At 47.7% G+C, this 15,584-nt stretch overlaps 8 protein-coding genes and 1 non-coding gene across 9 annotated transcripts; 6 read left to right on the top strand and 3 right to left on the bottom strand.

The window, feature by feature from the left end:
* Positions 1-518: 518 nt before the first annotated feature.
* On the top strand, positions 519-2,059 carry glr1 (glutathione-disulfide reductase GLR1; the record flags this gene model as incomplete). Its single annotated transcript, XM_040783609.1, has 3 exons — positions 519-670; positions 737-1,569; positions 1,626-2,059. 3 exons carry the CDS (start codon positions 519-521, stop codon positions 2,057-2,059), a joined length of 1,419 nt encoding a protein of 472 aa, XP_040642591.1.
* A 2,568-nt stretch (positions 2,060-4,627) lies between these two features.
* Positions 4,628-6,668, top strand: EURHEDRAFT_408114 (glycoside hydrolase family 16 protein). Its single transcript, XM_040780751.1, has 3 exons — positions 4,628-5,214; positions 5,265-5,542; positions 5,594-6,668. The coding sequence occupies exons 1-3, from the start codon at positions 5,127-5,129 to the stop codon at positions 6,374-6,376; spliced, it is 1,149 nt and encodes a 382-aa protein (XP_040642590.1). The 5' UTR covers positions 4,628-5,126; the 3' UTR covers positions 6,377-6,668.
* Positions 6,669-7,203: 535 nt separating this feature from the next.
* Positions 7,204-7,276, top strand: EURHEDRAFT_t25. Its single transcript has one exon. It is a non-coding gene; the product is annotated as a tRNA-Thr (tRNA).
* Positions 7,277-7,285: 9 nt separating this feature from the next.
* Positions 7,286-8,985, bottom strand: EURHEDRAFT_408112 (uncharacterized protein). The gene has a single exon (XM_040780750.1). The coding sequence runs from the start codon at positions 8,851-8,853 to the stop codon at positions 7,651-7,653; it is 1,203 nt and encodes a 400-aa protein (XP_040642589.1). The 5' UTR covers positions 8,854-8,985; the 3' UTR covers positions 7,286-7,650.
* A 657-nt stretch (positions 8,986-9,642) lies between these two features.
* Positions 9,643-10,558, top strand: EURHEDRAFT_118504 (uncharacterized protein). The gene is made up of 2 exons (XM_040777707.1): positions 9,643-9,867; positions 9,958-10,558. The coding sequence occupies exons 1-2, from the start codon at positions 9,848-9,850 to the stop codon at positions 10,457-10,459; spliced, it is 522 nt and encodes a 173-aa protein (XP_040642588.1). The 5' UTR covers positions 9,643-9,847; the 3' UTR covers positions 10,460-10,558.
* On the top strand, positions 10,558-11,072 carry EURHEDRAFT_118466 (uncharacterized protein). Its single transcript, XM_040777706.1, has one exon. It carries the CDS (start codon positions 10,657-10,659, stop codon positions 10,930-10,932), a length of 276 nt encoding a protein of 91 aa, XP_040642587.1. The 5' UTR covers positions 10,558-10,656; the 3' UTR covers positions 10,933-11,072.
* Positions 11,073-11,612: 540 nt separating this feature from the next.
* On the bottom strand, positions 11,613-12,954 carry EURHEDRAFT_470174 (uncharacterized protein). The gene is made up of 2 exons (XM_040785298.1): positions 12,222-12,954; positions 11,613-12,169 (listed from the first exon to the last, which is right to left on the bottom strand). Exons 1-2 carry the CDS (start codon positions 12,583-12,585, stop codon positions 11,820-11,822), a joined length of 714 nt encoding a protein of 237 aa, XP_040642586.1. The 5' UTR covers positions 12,586-12,954; the 3' UTR covers positions 11,613-11,819.
* A 529-nt stretch (positions 12,955-13,483) lies between these two features.
* EURHEDRAFT_408108 (uncharacterized protein) lies at positions 13,484-14,001 on the bottom strand (the record flags this gene model as incomplete). Its single annotated transcript, XM_040780749.1, has 1 exon — positions 13,484-14,001. The coding sequence occupies exon 1, from the start codon at positions 13,798-13,800 to the stop codon at positions 13,486-13,488; it is 315 nt and encodes a 104-aa protein (XP_040642585.1). The 5' UTR covers positions 13,801-14,001.
* A 234-nt stretch (positions 14,002-14,235) lies between these two features.
* On the top strand, positions 14,236-15,582 carry EURHEDRAFT_373980 (uncharacterized protein; the record flags this gene model as incomplete). The annotated part of the gene is made up of 1 exon (XM_040778589.1): positions 14,236-15,582. One exon carries the CDS (start codon positions 14,236-14,238, stop codon positions 15,580-15,582), a length of 1,347 nt encoding a protein of 448 aa, XP_040642584.1.
* Between the last annotated feature and the right edge of the window lie 2 nt (positions 15,583-15,584).

The following is a 15,584-nucleotide window of genomic DNA, read 5'->3' as shown; positions in this document are numbered from 1 at the left end:
TGGCAACTCTTGTTTGATATTTTTTTTTTTTTTTTGCTTTGAAAGCAATTCGTTATTCTCAGCAGCAATTGCATTATTACCATTGCAGATCCTGCAAAATTGATCAGCCTATTTCTAGCCAATTGGCACGGTAGAAACAAGCAATAAAGAAACAGTTGTGCTTCACCCGAGCCATTGGAAGCTTTCATCCTGCATCCGGTTTCCCCGCCAGCCCCTCCCACCTCACTTCCTCTCTCTATTATATCAATCCTTTGTCCGTCAAACGACACCCTCTTTCCCCCATGCTCTCTCGCTCCTCCCCTATCCTCCCTATCCAGCCATTAAAGACTCGATTCTTCCAACTGGTTCGTTCTCGTTCATCAGCATCACTGTCACCGCTCGGGAAACGGACAATTCAAACCGTGGCTGCTTCCAACGCCAAAGTGACGACTTCATCCGCACCTCGTTTGGCTTCGCTTTCTAGACATTTCTCTTCGACCCCGGCTACACGAAGCAGTGCAACCTCGAAGTCGGACACAATGGGTGCTATTGAGAAGTTGAGCTATGATTATATTGTTCTGGGAGGCGGTAGTGGTGGCAGTGGCAGTGCCCGTCGCGCTGCAGGCTGGTATGGTAAGAAGACATTGATTATTGAGAGTGGTCGCGCTGGAGGGACCTGTGTCAATGTGGGGTATGTACATACTGTCCTTGTAATTTGGGGGGAATTGAGCTAATGCGGGGTGTTCGTGGTGAATAGATGCGTCCCCAAGAAGATGTGCTGGAACTTTGCTTCGATCAATGAAACTATGGACGTCGGCAGACACTACGGCTATGACATCCCCAAGGACATCAAAATCGATTATACCCACTTCAAGCACGCCCGCGATGCCTCAATCCAGCGTCTGAACGGCATGTACGAGCGCAACTGGAACCGCGAGGGCATCGACCTCGTGCACGGCCGCGCCCGCTTCGTCGAGCCCAAGACCATCGAGGTCGTCAACGAAGACGGCTCCAAGGCGCAGTACACTGCCCCGCACATCCTCATCGCTACAGGTGGTCGTCCCAACATCCCCAAGGTCAAGGGTGCGGAGCACGGAATCACCAGCGATGGATTCTTCGAGATTGAGGACCTTCCTCCCAAGTTCGCTGTCGTGGGTGCTGGATACATTGCCGTCGAGTTGGCTGGTGTCCTCGGTGCTGTGGGTGTGGACACCCACATGTTCATCCGAGGCGAGAACTTCCTGCGCAAGTTCGACCCTATGATTCAGCAGACCATGACGGATCGGTATGTTGCTGCCGGTATCAATGTACACCGTAACCACGAAGGCTTTAAGGAGGTGCAGCTCGTGCGGGACGGAAAGGGCAAGGATAAGTTGCTGCGTCTGGTGTGCTTAGATGGCTCTGTGCTCGAGGTCAACGAGCTGCTCTGGGCTGTTGGTCGTGCACCTGAGGTCGAGGACTTGAACTTGGATATTCCTGGTGTGAAGTTGACCGACACTGGCTATGTCACTGTCGACGAGTACCAGAACACCTCGGCCGAGGGTGTCTACGCTCTGGGTGATGTCACCGGACAAGCTGAGTTGACACCTGGTTAGTCCCCCATACCCCCACAACAAACGGTATAAGTAAGATATTAATAAAAACAGTCGCCATCGCCGCCGGCCGCCAACTCGGCTCTCGCCTCTTCGGCCCTCCCGAGCTCAAATCCTCCAAACTCTCCTACGAAAACATCCCCTCAGTCGTCTTCTCCCACCCCGAAGTCGGTACCGTCGGCCTCACAGAACCTGAAGCGCGCGCGCGCTTCGGCGACGACAAAGTCAAGGTCTATAAGACCAAATTCACCGCCATGTTCTACACCTTACTCCCCGACGAGGAGAAGGCCAAGAACCCCACGCAGATGAAGATTGTGTGTGCAGGGCCTGAGGAGAAGGTTGTTGGGTTGCATATTTTGGGTCTTGGTGTGGGGGAGATGTTGCAGGGATTCGGGGTTGCGGTGAAGATGGGGGCTACAAAGCAGGATTTCGATAGTTGCGTTGCTATTCATCCGACCAGTGCAGAGGAGTTGGTTACGTTGCGGTAAATGTCCCCTTTGTTAGGGGGTTGCATTTGTTTATCTAGGTGAAGAGATATTGTGTATACATGCGATGATGGTTGATTATATTCATAAACTAGTTCGATTTCAATTTGAGTAGCAGTAAATGATGATGATATGATAATTGCGAAAGAAGCGAGTGTAACTATCCCGGGGTATAAATGTGTTAGGCTATGCAAACGTGATAAATCAAATCAAAAAGCGACCGAGAAACTCCAATTCATCCGTCCAGTTGTCCAGTATAAATCAAATCCAAAGCGAGATGCGACATCCAAGAAGCAAAGTAAATAAAAGAAAGAAAAGAGCAACACATGCATATCCTCGCATGCAGGTACCTCAACCCATCCTAGCCAGTACGGAGTACTAAGCGGGATAAGCTGAGGCAATCAGTTCATCCTGGTTGAAACAGGATGACAAAGACGTTGACGTTGGCATTAAATGTATACGTCCATCAAGGACGTATCTGTCAGCCGGCCGCTGTTGAATTATGTAGATGTAGATGTATGTAGGCGTATGTAGTCCAGATGCAAGGTAAGGTGTGAAGGAAGGGTATGTCCGTATCGCAGACGCAAGCAAGACATATTGATCGTAAAAGCAGGAACGGTGCTGGTGCGATCGGGGAGATATTATTTATATATGGCTGTGACCGAAAACGATGTCGATGTTGTTGTGCAGTGTGTTGATGTGTTGGAAAGGGGTAGGTGGCGTTATCAATCATCCTCGGTCGACGATACGATAAACAGATAAAGCGACGATAACCAGCGGGCTGACGTAGTTCGCATGGGAGGCATATCAAGCGTGAAACCGAAAAGCAAGAGCAAGAGCAGCAGAAAAAACAACAGCATGTCGCTGTTGCCTAGTTGTTATAAACCATAACTGCAAACGAAACCAGACAGAAACACAATGGGATGTACACCCTGCGATCCATCTCTGCTGCGGCTGCAACGGCGTTATATCCGGTGCTGGTGATCGAAGATACGCTGGTGCGGGAGGTGTGCGTGTTCGGGTTGACCTTTGAAGACTTCGACATCTTGCTTGTTGTGTTTGATTATGTGATGAGTTGGTGATGAAGGAGTGTATGGGATGGTGTAGATGGAATGTTGAGCGTTGAGGGTATGGGGTAGAGGGGGGCGAACACGTGACTCACGGGACGGGCCACTCAACGTTCTCCCAACAAGCATGTGATTGGATGGATTGGGTTAGTATTGCAAATGGTGTAAACGTGCAAACATTACAAACTTGCTGGATTTTGGTATTGTGAACGGAGTAGAGAACCGAGGGTATTTTTGCCGGGGGGTAGGTAGTCTTTCTACTTTATTTCCAATGTAATATGGTCGGTCCTGTTTGTTAATTTTCGTAGATATACTGTCGTTCTGTCGAAATTTCGGCCATGTTTCGACAGCCAAGGTCCAGTATGATACTCCGATTGCCCAACTAAGCAGACCCGTAATCTACTTCTCTTTGCTTAGACTCTCAAGTGAGGCATGATGGTCCATCTCTAATGAATTGCAATGTAGCCGAAGCCATTATGGTAAACGCAGCGAGATTTCAATGGTCCTCGCGGTGGTCTGCGAATGGTGTTTCGATATTTGTTCACTGGACAGGTCCAACCACCCTTCTGAATGCAGCGGACATAACTCCAATGTTGTGCGCTGTGTACTTCCAACCCGTAGTCAAATCTACCGTCAGAACACTTCGCATGGACAATGTGCCATGACTGTCCTCGGTTCAGTACACAGAGTGCGAGGTCGTAAACAGTAGTGCCCTCGTCGAAGATGGTGGCATGGACGCCGACTGTCGACGATTGAGTGACACTGTTGAGGTGCCAAATGTTTGGAGAAAGTAATGGTATGCTGTATTTATTAATCTCTGTCACTTCCCGTTTTCGGCAGGGAACTTACACATACTACAAGCCGACGGCACGGTAGTCACTTTATGGCGTTGTTTTTGCAACTTCGGCCGTGGGCCGGATACGTTGCATTAGAAGTCCATTTGCTTTAAAAGTAGCAATGGGACAGTGACAATAAACCCATTGGACAAGATGGACAACCTAATGTGCATGTATGATCGCATTGTATACCACTTGGGGTTTCTCAAAGTACTATATGTTTAATTTGGAAGTCTCACTTTAATCCTGTATACGATGCAAGGCTAGAGATGATGACGACAGTTTTCTCTGAATGTCACGTATGTCTAATGTATGTTTCTCGGAAATGTTGTCCACATTGATAAGCTCATTCCGATTGCTTAATATCACAATCTTGGGCAGACATCTCTTTTTTGTAGACGGTCGCAGCTGAATCGTTTGCTTTTCCATGACAACGCATTTCACTATAAGCTTTGATATTGCCCATGACTAGGCAGCTGCAGGTTACTGTAAGCGGTAATGACATATATGGAGCAATATACAGAATTAGCTACTAGTCTTCTTTAGTACGTACTACAAACAGGGCTACGCGATCACGTGTGGACTCAAAATATAATCCTTTGTTCTTTGTTCTGGTTTTTTGTTTTTTTTTTTTTTTGTTTTAATCTTTGTTGCTGCCTCCCCTTGCAGTTGGAGCAAACTCTAAAATACATGAGGGGGGCCCACATGGTCGTGAGACTAGTGCCCACTACAAGTGAAACAGTCCATCTGGATACATGATTGGCTAGCAATTGCACCGTGTTCGTTCTCGGTTAATTCCAGCATCCACTTTTTATCTGATTGGACGATAAGGAAGCGGAACGCCATATGATTGCAGAGTCTATGACGGGACTCTCCGGATCGGGCAAATCACAGCCCGAGGGTTGCCACCTCAGCGCATGATGACAAGCCAGTCAGAGGTCAAAGTGCCTGGAGACAAAAACTAAGGGATGCACGGGGGCCGTGAGCGTCAGGAGTCTGTCACTAGTTTTAGTCGGTCTTTAAAATAGTCCCTTTCCTCATTATTACTGATCTATTACTCGCTTCATACCACTCTTTCGTTCTGTTCTCTCTTTAACCGTTCAGCGCTCGCTCGAGTCTCTCTTTAACCCTCTGTTTTACGCGGATTGACTCTCGTTCTCTGTCACCATGTATATCAAGAGCTATGCTGCGGCATTGACTGCAGTGCTTCCTCTCGTCACTGCACAGACCTACTCCGACTGCAATCCTACCGAGAGTATGTGTACCATATTCAACGCTCAATCGAACAGAATCTGACGACTATAGAATCCTGCTCCCCCGATGATGGCCAGAAGGAGTACACTTTCAGCACCGACTTCACCAAGGACTCTTCTCTAGACGGTTGGGAGACCGCTGCTGGCAAAGTGACTTTCGACGACAACGGTGCTGCCTTTACCATCAACGAGAAGGGTGATGCGCCTACCATTGACACCAAGGACTACTTCTTTTTTGGTCGTGTCGAAGTTGAGATGAAGGCTGCCCCTGGCACCGGTGTTGTCAGCAGTATCGTCATGGAGTCGGACGACCTCGATGAGATTGACTGGGTATGCACTCAGCAACACCACTAGCGAGATACGCATGCTAATAACGAACAGGAAGGCGTTGGTGGCTTCACGGACAGAATCGAAACCAACTACTTCGGCAAGGGTGACACCACTACCTACGATCGCGAGACCTGGGTCAACCTGGACACTCCCCAGGAGACCTTCCACACCTACACTGTCGACTGGACCAAAGAATCCATCACCTGGCTCATTGACGGCAACTCGGTTCGTACTGTCAAGTACGACGAGGCCAAGGGCGGCTCGCGTTTCCCCCAAACTCCCATGAAGTTGCGTCTCGGTATCTGGGCTGGCGGTGACCCCGACAACGGCCAGGGAACCATCGAGTGGGCTGGCGGTGAGACCGACTACACCCAGGCTCCCTTCTCGATGTACGTGAAGTCCGTCACTGTCACCAACTACAACCCCGCCGACTCCTACAAGTGGACCGACACCAGCGGTTCGTACGAGAGCATCGAGGCCTCCAACGGAACCAGCTCCGACAGCAGCTCTTCATCCACCTCCAGTGATTCCTCGTCGACCACCACCGGCGGTTCTTCCACCAGCACTGCCTCCGACTCTACATCCACGACTGCGGACTCGTCCAGCGCCACCAGCACTTCCGGTTCCACCACTGGCTCCGGCGCTGGCTCCGGCTCCAGCACTAGCACTGGTTCTGGTTCGGAGTCGGACTCTGCTTCCGCTTCGGGCGATAGCACCAGCGCTGGCGCAAGCGCGAGCCCCACTACTTTCGACGGTGCTGCCAGCACTTTGTCCAACTCGTTTGTGGCCCCGGCTGTGATGCTGGCGTTGTTCGTGGCTATGTTCCAGCTATAATTTTTTGTCTCTTCATGATTTTCTTTTTTATGTGCATATTTCTGGTCATTTTTAACATGACTGTATCCAAAATTCTACCTTCTATCATCACTTACTTCACATGGGTGGTCTAATCAATATTCTAATCTCTAATTCTTTGTAATTGTGCAGAGACCAAAGTACGGGGTACCTTTCGCAAAGAACCAGTGGATGAAGTAGTTTCCCGGCTGAGACATGCATACGAGCACAAAACTATCGATCAGACTCGGAATCATTCCTATCAGGTCCTTTTGCCTATGCACCTTTCCCCCCCCCCCCATTAAAAAAAAAAAGCTCATACCCCGTACAGCAACGCACACGGACCTGGACCTATACCAATACCGATTCCCAAAGCCCAGAACACCATGTCCAAGGATATGTTCTCGTCCTCTTCCCTCCCAAAGCACCCTCCACGAAGAAAAGCAGAAAACAAAAAGCATAAAAGGGAAAATGACACATCCATGGATTTACAGGAGAATATACGTAGCCGGGACACCTGGTCTAGACCTTCCGTTGAAGATCATAACCTCGACTCCCGGGTATCCGAGTTCTAGAACTGGGCTCGGCTTTCTTCCTACAAATATGAAGTACTTACGGATTTATGGTGGATAATGAGTGATTGGGGTGGGTAGGGCTGAGGGTGGGGTATGTATTTCTAATCAGACTGTTTTATATACTCTGTACGTGGAAGGGAGTTTGTATATTGTTCTGATTTGTATGGGTTTTGGTAGGCTGGTGGCTGCTTCAGTTTTTCTTCTACAATTCTATAATACTTATATATACACTGGCAACTCTTACTCAACCAATCAGCTCGCATGGCTTAGTTGGTAAAGCGCATCACTAGTAATGATGAGATCCTCGGTTCGAATCCGAGTGCGAGCATTTTTTTTTTCCTGCTTCTTTTTCCTCTTTTACAAGACTCACTTATGCTACCATAACATAGAGGCATTGCGTGACTTTACATACATTTTGCACTCCGTACTTCTGATAGGAGCTTTCTGGTAGATCAGGGGCAATTGATATGCGCTTTCATTAACATGATATCATTTTCCACATTCTAGGCGTTAACTAGGCATAGGCATTACATAAGGGTATAGACAGAGGATTAACAGGAGGGTATAAGACGTCATCAATAGGGGGTCATGAGAGGGATGCAATTTCATGTCGGTGAAACAGTCGAAGGACGAGCGAATTCTGAGACATGGGGAATTGGGGGTGGGGCCAGTTATTCTACTGGAATCAGCGGCATGATAGGATCACCGAAGTACATTCCATCCGGGGACAATGAAATCGACAAACGAGCGGACATTCTTGTACATGTTCGACTCATCGCGGTCACCATTCCCATCATCACCATGCGGAGACTGCAATGAAGCCTGCTGCGCGACAATCCGCTTAAGCGACTCCAGATGGTCAGCCACTATCGCAAAATCTCCCGTCAGCGAGTCCGTCTTCAACCGCATCCGTGCCGCCAGTTGATCGAGGTATTTCTCCCTCCTGGCCATTTGAGTCGACAGCCGGACATCCTTCGCGACACGGTGGTGATTCTGGTTGTCTTGTGGTAACCCGCCCGTCGCCATTAGACTATCAACCGCAGAGCGGAGGTCCGCCTTGAGAGAATCGAGTTTGCGTGTCGCCGTGGTAAGTGCTTGTCGACAACCGTCGTATTCAAGTGAGAGTTCGTGCCGGGGCCCCGACTGGACTTGTTTCATGGCGGTTTGGATATCGCGGAGGAGGGATTCGGTTTCGGGGAGGCTGTTGGCGTAGGGTGTTATTTCTTCGAGTGTCGAGTTGAAGAGGATTTCGAGTTGGGTTTGAAGGGAAAGGACAGAGTCGTAGCGGTTTGGTGGTGGGCGGTGGTTGTAGTGACCGGAATGGAATAGCTGTGAACAGCTTGTAGGATAGAGAGCGGGTATAGTTGGAATCGTGCAGAGGTGTCGGGAATGATAGACCACTTCGGGAACTACGAGCAGATGCGAGATGGCTGCGATGAGGAGCAGGTTGGTTATGGCGCGGATGGGCCTTTCCCACGTCCAGCCTGATGCCCATTTTGATCCATTATCGACCTGCTTCTTTGGGTTCCTCATTTTTTCCTTCATGGGCGACTCAGATGGTGTATCCTCACGATCTTCCACTGTCTTCTTCGACGGTGTACGCCTTTGTTTCAACGTCTGCGAATTTGACGGAGAAGATTGTCTTGACCGTACGTGCGACATCAGAATCGGTTCCTCGCATATCGACGGCATAATAAGCTCAGGCCCCGATATCAACGAACCAGATGTATTCATTGTGTTTGAACCATCCTCCTTGTTTGTCTCTGATTGTTGTCGCGGATCTGGGTTGTTTGTCTCGGTTCTGTCATTTTGCCGTTCCTTCTCAGGCAGCGATGGTAACGATGGCACTACCCAGGATTCACCCAGGACAGAGCTTTCCTGGGGACGCGATAGGGTTGTGGACATGGGTCGGGACGTTTCTGTCTTTTGCGTTGAGGAAAGTCAGTGGGTTGGTCGGTTACCGTACCGGCGTTGGGAGGGGGTGAAGTGAAATGATATATACTCCGAGCACATACCAAGTGCTGTGCTGGCGCGCCACAGCCAACACGACTATCGCAAGGGCACCCAATCTCATTCGTTTTCTGTTTCAATTTTAAGGCATTATTATTGTAAAACCAGGACCTGTGAATTTCCTGTTCCAGCTAGTTTTGCTGTTTCTGGTATAGCCTCCCGATACGTCGTACTGTAAACACCGCCCGCCTGGCTTCCCAATATAAAAGAGCCCTCCCTCACTGTTCTGATCTCGTCTCCTCCCACATCTTCTTCTCTTGCCAAACTTCCATATTCTGCACTCATCCATATTCCCGGCCATTTGAATCCCGCCACGCCCTCTTTCTTTTTTCTTTTTCTTTTTTTTCTTTTCTTTCGGAAATTGCGGTTGCGCTCTCTCGCCTCCACTTCCGGTTTCCTTTGCCTCGTTTACGTTGACCAGCGGTTCGAGCTAATGCTATCTTCCTCTATTTTTTATACGGTGGATTGATTCATATCCTCTGCTCCACTGTCTCTTACTAAGAAATGAATTTACATGAGGCCTTGCTTTTTCGGCCGCTCTTCATTAATGGTATCCGCCTTTTCGACTCCCTCATCAAAGGAAAGGTATTGACTTCAAAGGCTGATTACAGCTTACAACTGACCTCATTCCTTGCTCCTTTCCGCAGGCACCCGTCCTGCGTCGTACTTTCGCCCTAATGACGCCGATCCCATGTTCTGCGTATGCGGTTGGAACGTCCAGGCGACAACGAATTAGCGTCCGGAAGAAACAAGTCCAATGATATAAATATCTCACCGGTGGTTCTGTTGGTTATTCTCGCTACAAACACTGGTTACATTCCCGCGGAGTGCGGTTCTGTAAAGTCTGGAACCAAATCTCACTACCAAGTGATGATTGAGGGAAATTAACATGTCAGCACAGCTGCAAAGGTGTGACGCCTCTGGATTGCCTCCAGAGCCAAATTATTGAGTATGTTGCTACTTGCTCACTGAAAGAATGTAATAAATACATTCGAAAAGACACAGGGAAAAGGCCACCACTGAACTTGACGACCTTTTGCACATCAGCCCAAGCCAGCTGCAATTGAGTCTATCAGACACGATTAAGCCTACTGACAAACTCATCCCAGAAGAATTCTCTATTCACAGCCAGCCGAACTCCCGCAAGTATGCTGAAACCCGGTTCATTGCCCAGAACAGCATTAGCCTGCTCTTCACCTCAGGCCGTTGCCGCATTTGCTCAGATAGCGGATATGAATTTCCTGCGGTCCACGACAGATTCGTGGATCTGCGTTGCTCTTCTCCAATGAGTTTTGAATTTGTTGTCTGGGATAGACATCGCCAAAACTCGAAAAAATCCAAACCTAATTTTAGGTTAGGTTTGGGTCGAAATCTTCAACCCAGCGCTGGGTTTGGGTTAAGACCTTCGACCCAAACCCAGAGCTGGGGCTCCAAAGTGGGTTTTGGGAGCCCAAAATCAGGTACAAAGAATACGAAGACGAGCAAACTCGTGGCTGCATAATTTATGCATACTTCGGTCTGTATTTTTAAGTCGTTTTGGTTTTATATTACGTCCATATTTTCCGAGTTCTGGTTGTCCGCAAAATTATGATTAAATGAATCTCTCTGAATTCACTAGGTTACGATGCTACATTAAGACAGACCTTCGGTTTTATAACGAAGGTTGTATAATAAAAACGAGGAACTAACACTAATAATATGTATACTCATAATCCTCGAGAGTCGTGTGTCGCGTCTTGTACGCTTTCGAGCTCTCAGCCTCTCACTGATGCACGCACGTACCTGAGTGTTTCCTTCAGACGCAGGCAATGTTGGCTCAGTAGTCTCAGTTTCTGCATACTAATAGGTCTATATTTAAGTTTTAGGTTAGATGTCAAGCCCCAGATAACGCCTGGAACATCCAAATCAGCACCCAAGAAAAACATGTCTTTTTTACGCGTCAATCGACCGATAGGGGCCTCCTGGCACCTGTAAACCACCATGGAGGCACAGAGTCTCAGTGGTGGTGGTATAGGGTAAGCCATCACCCAACATCGCACAGCGCCGCGCAATTTCAATCCTTTTGAAATCCTTCTAATCCAAAAGCATCCTACAGCCACTGAGGCGGCATTGAGCCGTTGAGCCGCCACAGCAAGAGTCCTATTCCTTTCTGTAGGTATCGCGATCTGCTCGACAGATGTTGAGTTTTGTTAGGCAGGGTCTGTTATCTCAGCCCAGCTATACGTCATATTATGAACCGGATTCTGTGACATGAAATGACCATTGGAATGAAGGCAAGAGACCGTGAAGGAGTCTTTTGTAAAGCGCACAGGCCTTTCTCTATCAATAATATCAAGAACGGCCCGACAAACTACTTGATTATACTACAGATAACATGTGGCCTCAACGCCCTCAAGTCAAAGACTTGGTTCGGGTGCCTCACTAATCTTGCTAGAATAGAGTGTTTACTATACTGCTCACAGGTATCAGTACTTCATCTTGGTTTATTCCTTTTAAAACCCTTTGCCCCAGTTTCGCTGTTATTGACTAGGTCAGGATAGACAGGCGTTAAAGATAGTGAAGAACTCTATGAAACAATATGAAGTCTACCATTTACCAAGAACATTTGTCAGCATGCTAACAATTCTAGGAGAGTGGTACTGAGGAAGACACGAATGGAAAGCAATGATTATCACTATGTATGACTGACTGACTGTTTTGTAAGATGAATGATGGATGATGGGATCATCAGAAGGACGGTGAGGCAGGAGGGAGAGATGAGATCAGTGGAAATAAATAGGCACTGGAATGCCTTGACTTGGTATATTATCTACAAAGATTCATGGTATAGAGCTTTACCAAACGATAAAAAAAAAAGCAGGTCAGCCCTTTTCATGAGCCATTGGAAATCCCGGTAGCTCGTGAACAGTTTGTCGAGCGGAACTGTCCAGCTCTGCCACATAACTTTGACCGTGCAACTCGCTCGGTATGTCTGGTCCTTTTGTGATGGGCGTTTCCTCTTGAGATGCTTGCTTCTGTGATCGGCGACGCATGAAACACCAAAGCAAGGCGAGAATGATTGCTAACCCAGCAACGCCACCAACTACGCCACCTGCGATAGCGCCCGTATTTGAAGTAGAAGGGCTAGTTGATTCATTGTAATCTGGTTCTGATGTAGCTGTGGCTGTGCTGGATGCACTTGTCGAGAATGTAGTCGATGTTGCGACAACGCCTAGTTATATCAGAACTGGTCTCATACCGAGTAAGCGGGATATGAATCTTACCAGTAGAATATGTCGACAGAATCTGGTATTCGGGGTTTGTAGGAGCATCGGAGTCATCTATACAACCAACCGCCTGTTTGCTGCGGTAATAAAACCCCTTTGTCCCCGACAAACAACAGAAGAATCCGCCGTCCCGAGTGTTATTGAAAAGATCCCAGCTTCTATCAGCGCAGTGTGGTGGGTTCGTGATATCCTCTGTACAGTCGTCTTCATCCGGACAACACGCCCTTGCATTTCCAAAGGTGGTGCCATTGGGACAGCATCGGTGGACGTCGTTCAATGTTTCACCACTGCTTACTTGATATCCGGCGCAGTGATTATTACTGCGTAGTGCGAATCCATACGGTGGACCAAGGTCAGACATGAAGGGGAAGAAAGAATGAAAGTTAACGAAAGCTAATCAAGAGCAGAAGACGTGCGCGATGTATATTAGTTAGCGGGGGAAACATAGGACAGAAAAAGTAATGATAACGTTTGGAAATGTTGGATTTTCAAGGTCAACAGAAGTGAGAAAAAGAAAAGCAGAAAGAAGATGAAAGCTGGGGGAGTTGAAGAGTCATTCACTAATAAACGAACTTCGTGTTCGACAAATCTCACTCGCTTCCTTGTCGATCTGTTGCACATGATAGATAGAACAAGAAGACAACGTAATAACTTGAGCCAAGATGAAGGTGTTGTCGGCCTATGGCACTCGGTTGGTGGTCATCAAATGGCGGAGATACCATCTGGAGATGATAGGATACGGCTGCTTGAGCCTCCGCATTTCGCCCTGGACCCTTCATTGTATACGAGGTTGACCCCAGTATTTTTTCTAGTGCGGACCCACAGCGGACTTTGAGTACATCTAATACATGTCACGGCGCTCTACTAGGATAATGGAACATCCAACTCATGGGTTCTACCTAGGTAGCTATCAACGAGAATAATCAACATGAGGAAGGAAGAAAAGAGGTGACGCCGTATTTATCAATAAAGCAAACTGAAACGGATAAGCCAATAAGGCGGTTAAACTCCGAGTCGGGGAAGTCGGGGAGTCGATTATTCGGACTGCACGAGGCTATATATGAAGAGGAAATTCAGATTACATGGAGGGTGACATTGATATTTATAAACATCATAGATGGTAGAATGAGTGCTTGGCTATCTAAACGAGTGTGTCCGTATATAAGGGAGCTGTCGGCCTCGGTAATCGGATCAACTATTAATCCATCTTGACTTTCATCAGCCTCGGTGATCAGCCCGACGTAAATTCGACTTAATCTCATCACCAAGCACCAGTTGGCTTCGGAGAGTCATGGGTTGGGATTGCAGGAGGGGTGTCCTGTTCAGGCTGCACGAACAGATTTTGGTTCTGGGGAGGGCAAGGTGCGAGTTGGGCTTGCTTTGCCGTCTCCAAACTAAGCTGTTTTGATGGTTGCTGGGGGTTGGTGGGCTCAGAGGGAGCGGTCGGGGTCTCATGGACCTCCATGTCGGCATCTTCCATCCCATTGCGCTGGTTGAGTCTTTTCTTTCTTGGTTTCATAGAGTGTAGGCGGTCTTGCGCCTGGGTAACAGGGCCTATCCTTTTCCTCTCGCCCATGGTGAGTTAAGTATTGACCGAGCATTTGGTAATGCATATGATTTCAGTTAACAGGCTTTAGGTGAATAGTTGCTTTGTTCCACTATGGATTTTTGTATTTCGCAGTGATGTAATAATAGTAATATATGACATTAATATATCATATAGAGATATCGTAGTAACTGATCGTCTAATATGTTATGCATTAAATCAAGCATGGGCCCAGATTCTGCAGCTGTGGAATGTCAGGCCCCGGCCAACGTGAGCCTCCGCAGTCGCAAGGCAACTTCCATCTTTGTGCTCCCCTTCTTTCCCCACCGACAAAACCCCCCATCGCTGCTCCATAACCCCATAACCACATATAACATTAAGATAATCAGGAAAAATGGCCTGATTCTCATGGCCTATCTTATCAAAAATTTATTAGACAGTTTGCTGTCTATTTTCTGCTTCTCCATGTCGACAACCCAACTGCAGAGGACTATCAATCAAGGGGGCTTTACAAACCTTTCCGACACCCAGGCAGTTCGACTTTTTGGCAGGGATTTTAAAAAAGAAATTGAGGCACTACAAAATGCGGAAGCAACAGTTGAATCGGGATCAGACAGCCCCAAAGGAAGCTTGATTCATGAACAAACACCGTCGCGATATCTTTATGGCGCTGATTTCGTAGAGGTCAATCGCACCGTCGTCAATATGTTGGCTTTGAAATGGATTCTGGCGGATGATTACGAAGCGTTTACGGCAAATCAGAATGAACAGGCGCGACTTTCAAGGGGCTCGTTCGATAATTTGCGTGAATTCTTCAAGAAACGAGTACAGAAAAAGCCGCAGGATCAGGATCATCATATTGATATTTACACCTTGCTGGTCGCAATCGTGTTGGATGACCTGGGAAAGTCGCGCAATCTCGCCAAAGGCAACTCAACCATGGCGGAATTGAAATCGAAAAGCCATTCGGATATTTTATACGAAGCTGCAAAAAAGGAAATGATTCCTTTATTGAAGACGATTCCGGAGAGAAAGCGCAATATCATCACCTGCAGCATGATGATTGAAGGAAGTCTGAATATCTCGCAGCTGGTGCAGGCGGAAAATGTGCCCGCGAATTTAACAAACGTCACGGAGATCAAGGATAAGGAGAATGGAGGAGAGGGCCTGAATATGCGTGCCATGGTGACTTTGTTGGATGTTGCTGGCGCGGCTGCGCATAATAACGCGAATGGATGTCTGGTCATGGTGGAGTCTGTTTACCAGGGATATATGTCGGCCTTGAGGGCACTAAATGGATTGGTCAATGGAGATATTAATTCTGAACGAGCATGCTATGATCAGGTTCTTTCCAACCGCGCAACAGCGCTGGAGTCCAAGGGTTATGAGAAATTGTTTACAGACAATGATGAGCAACGAGCGCTTCTTCGACTATTCTGCATGGGACGGGTGGATAATCCGACACAAGCCAATTTTTTCAAGAAAGCATTTCATGAGCTGCCAGCAGAACAACGAGAACAAATGGTTAATGGGTTAAATGTGGATGGCATTGATGATGGAAAAGCTATTCTTCCATACTACGCCCCTGGACTCATGTCGGAAGTCCTGCGAAGCTTCCGTGGCAAGGATGAGAAAACTGTTATCAATGCATTATCTGCATTTCTGCGATTTTTAGCAAGAGTCCTCGACGGGACAAAGAAACAGCCAGGAACTCCAGGAAGTGTCATTGAACGCGACCTGGCATTTGTTCAGGGCACCATCAAGGGCAGTGAGTTTCGCGATAATCCTTCTATACTAGATAAGTTCTCCTGAAA

The sequence above is a fragment of the Aspergillus ruber genome, assembly GCF_000600275.1.
Source record: "Aspergillus ruber CBS 135680 unplaced genomic scaffold scaffold00002, whole genome shotgun sequence".
NCBI lineage: Eukaryota > Fungi > Ascomycota > Eurotiomycetes > Eurotiales > Aspergillaceae > Aspergillus > Aspergillus ruber.
This window is presented reverse-complemented; position numbering and strand designations above follow the sequence as displayed.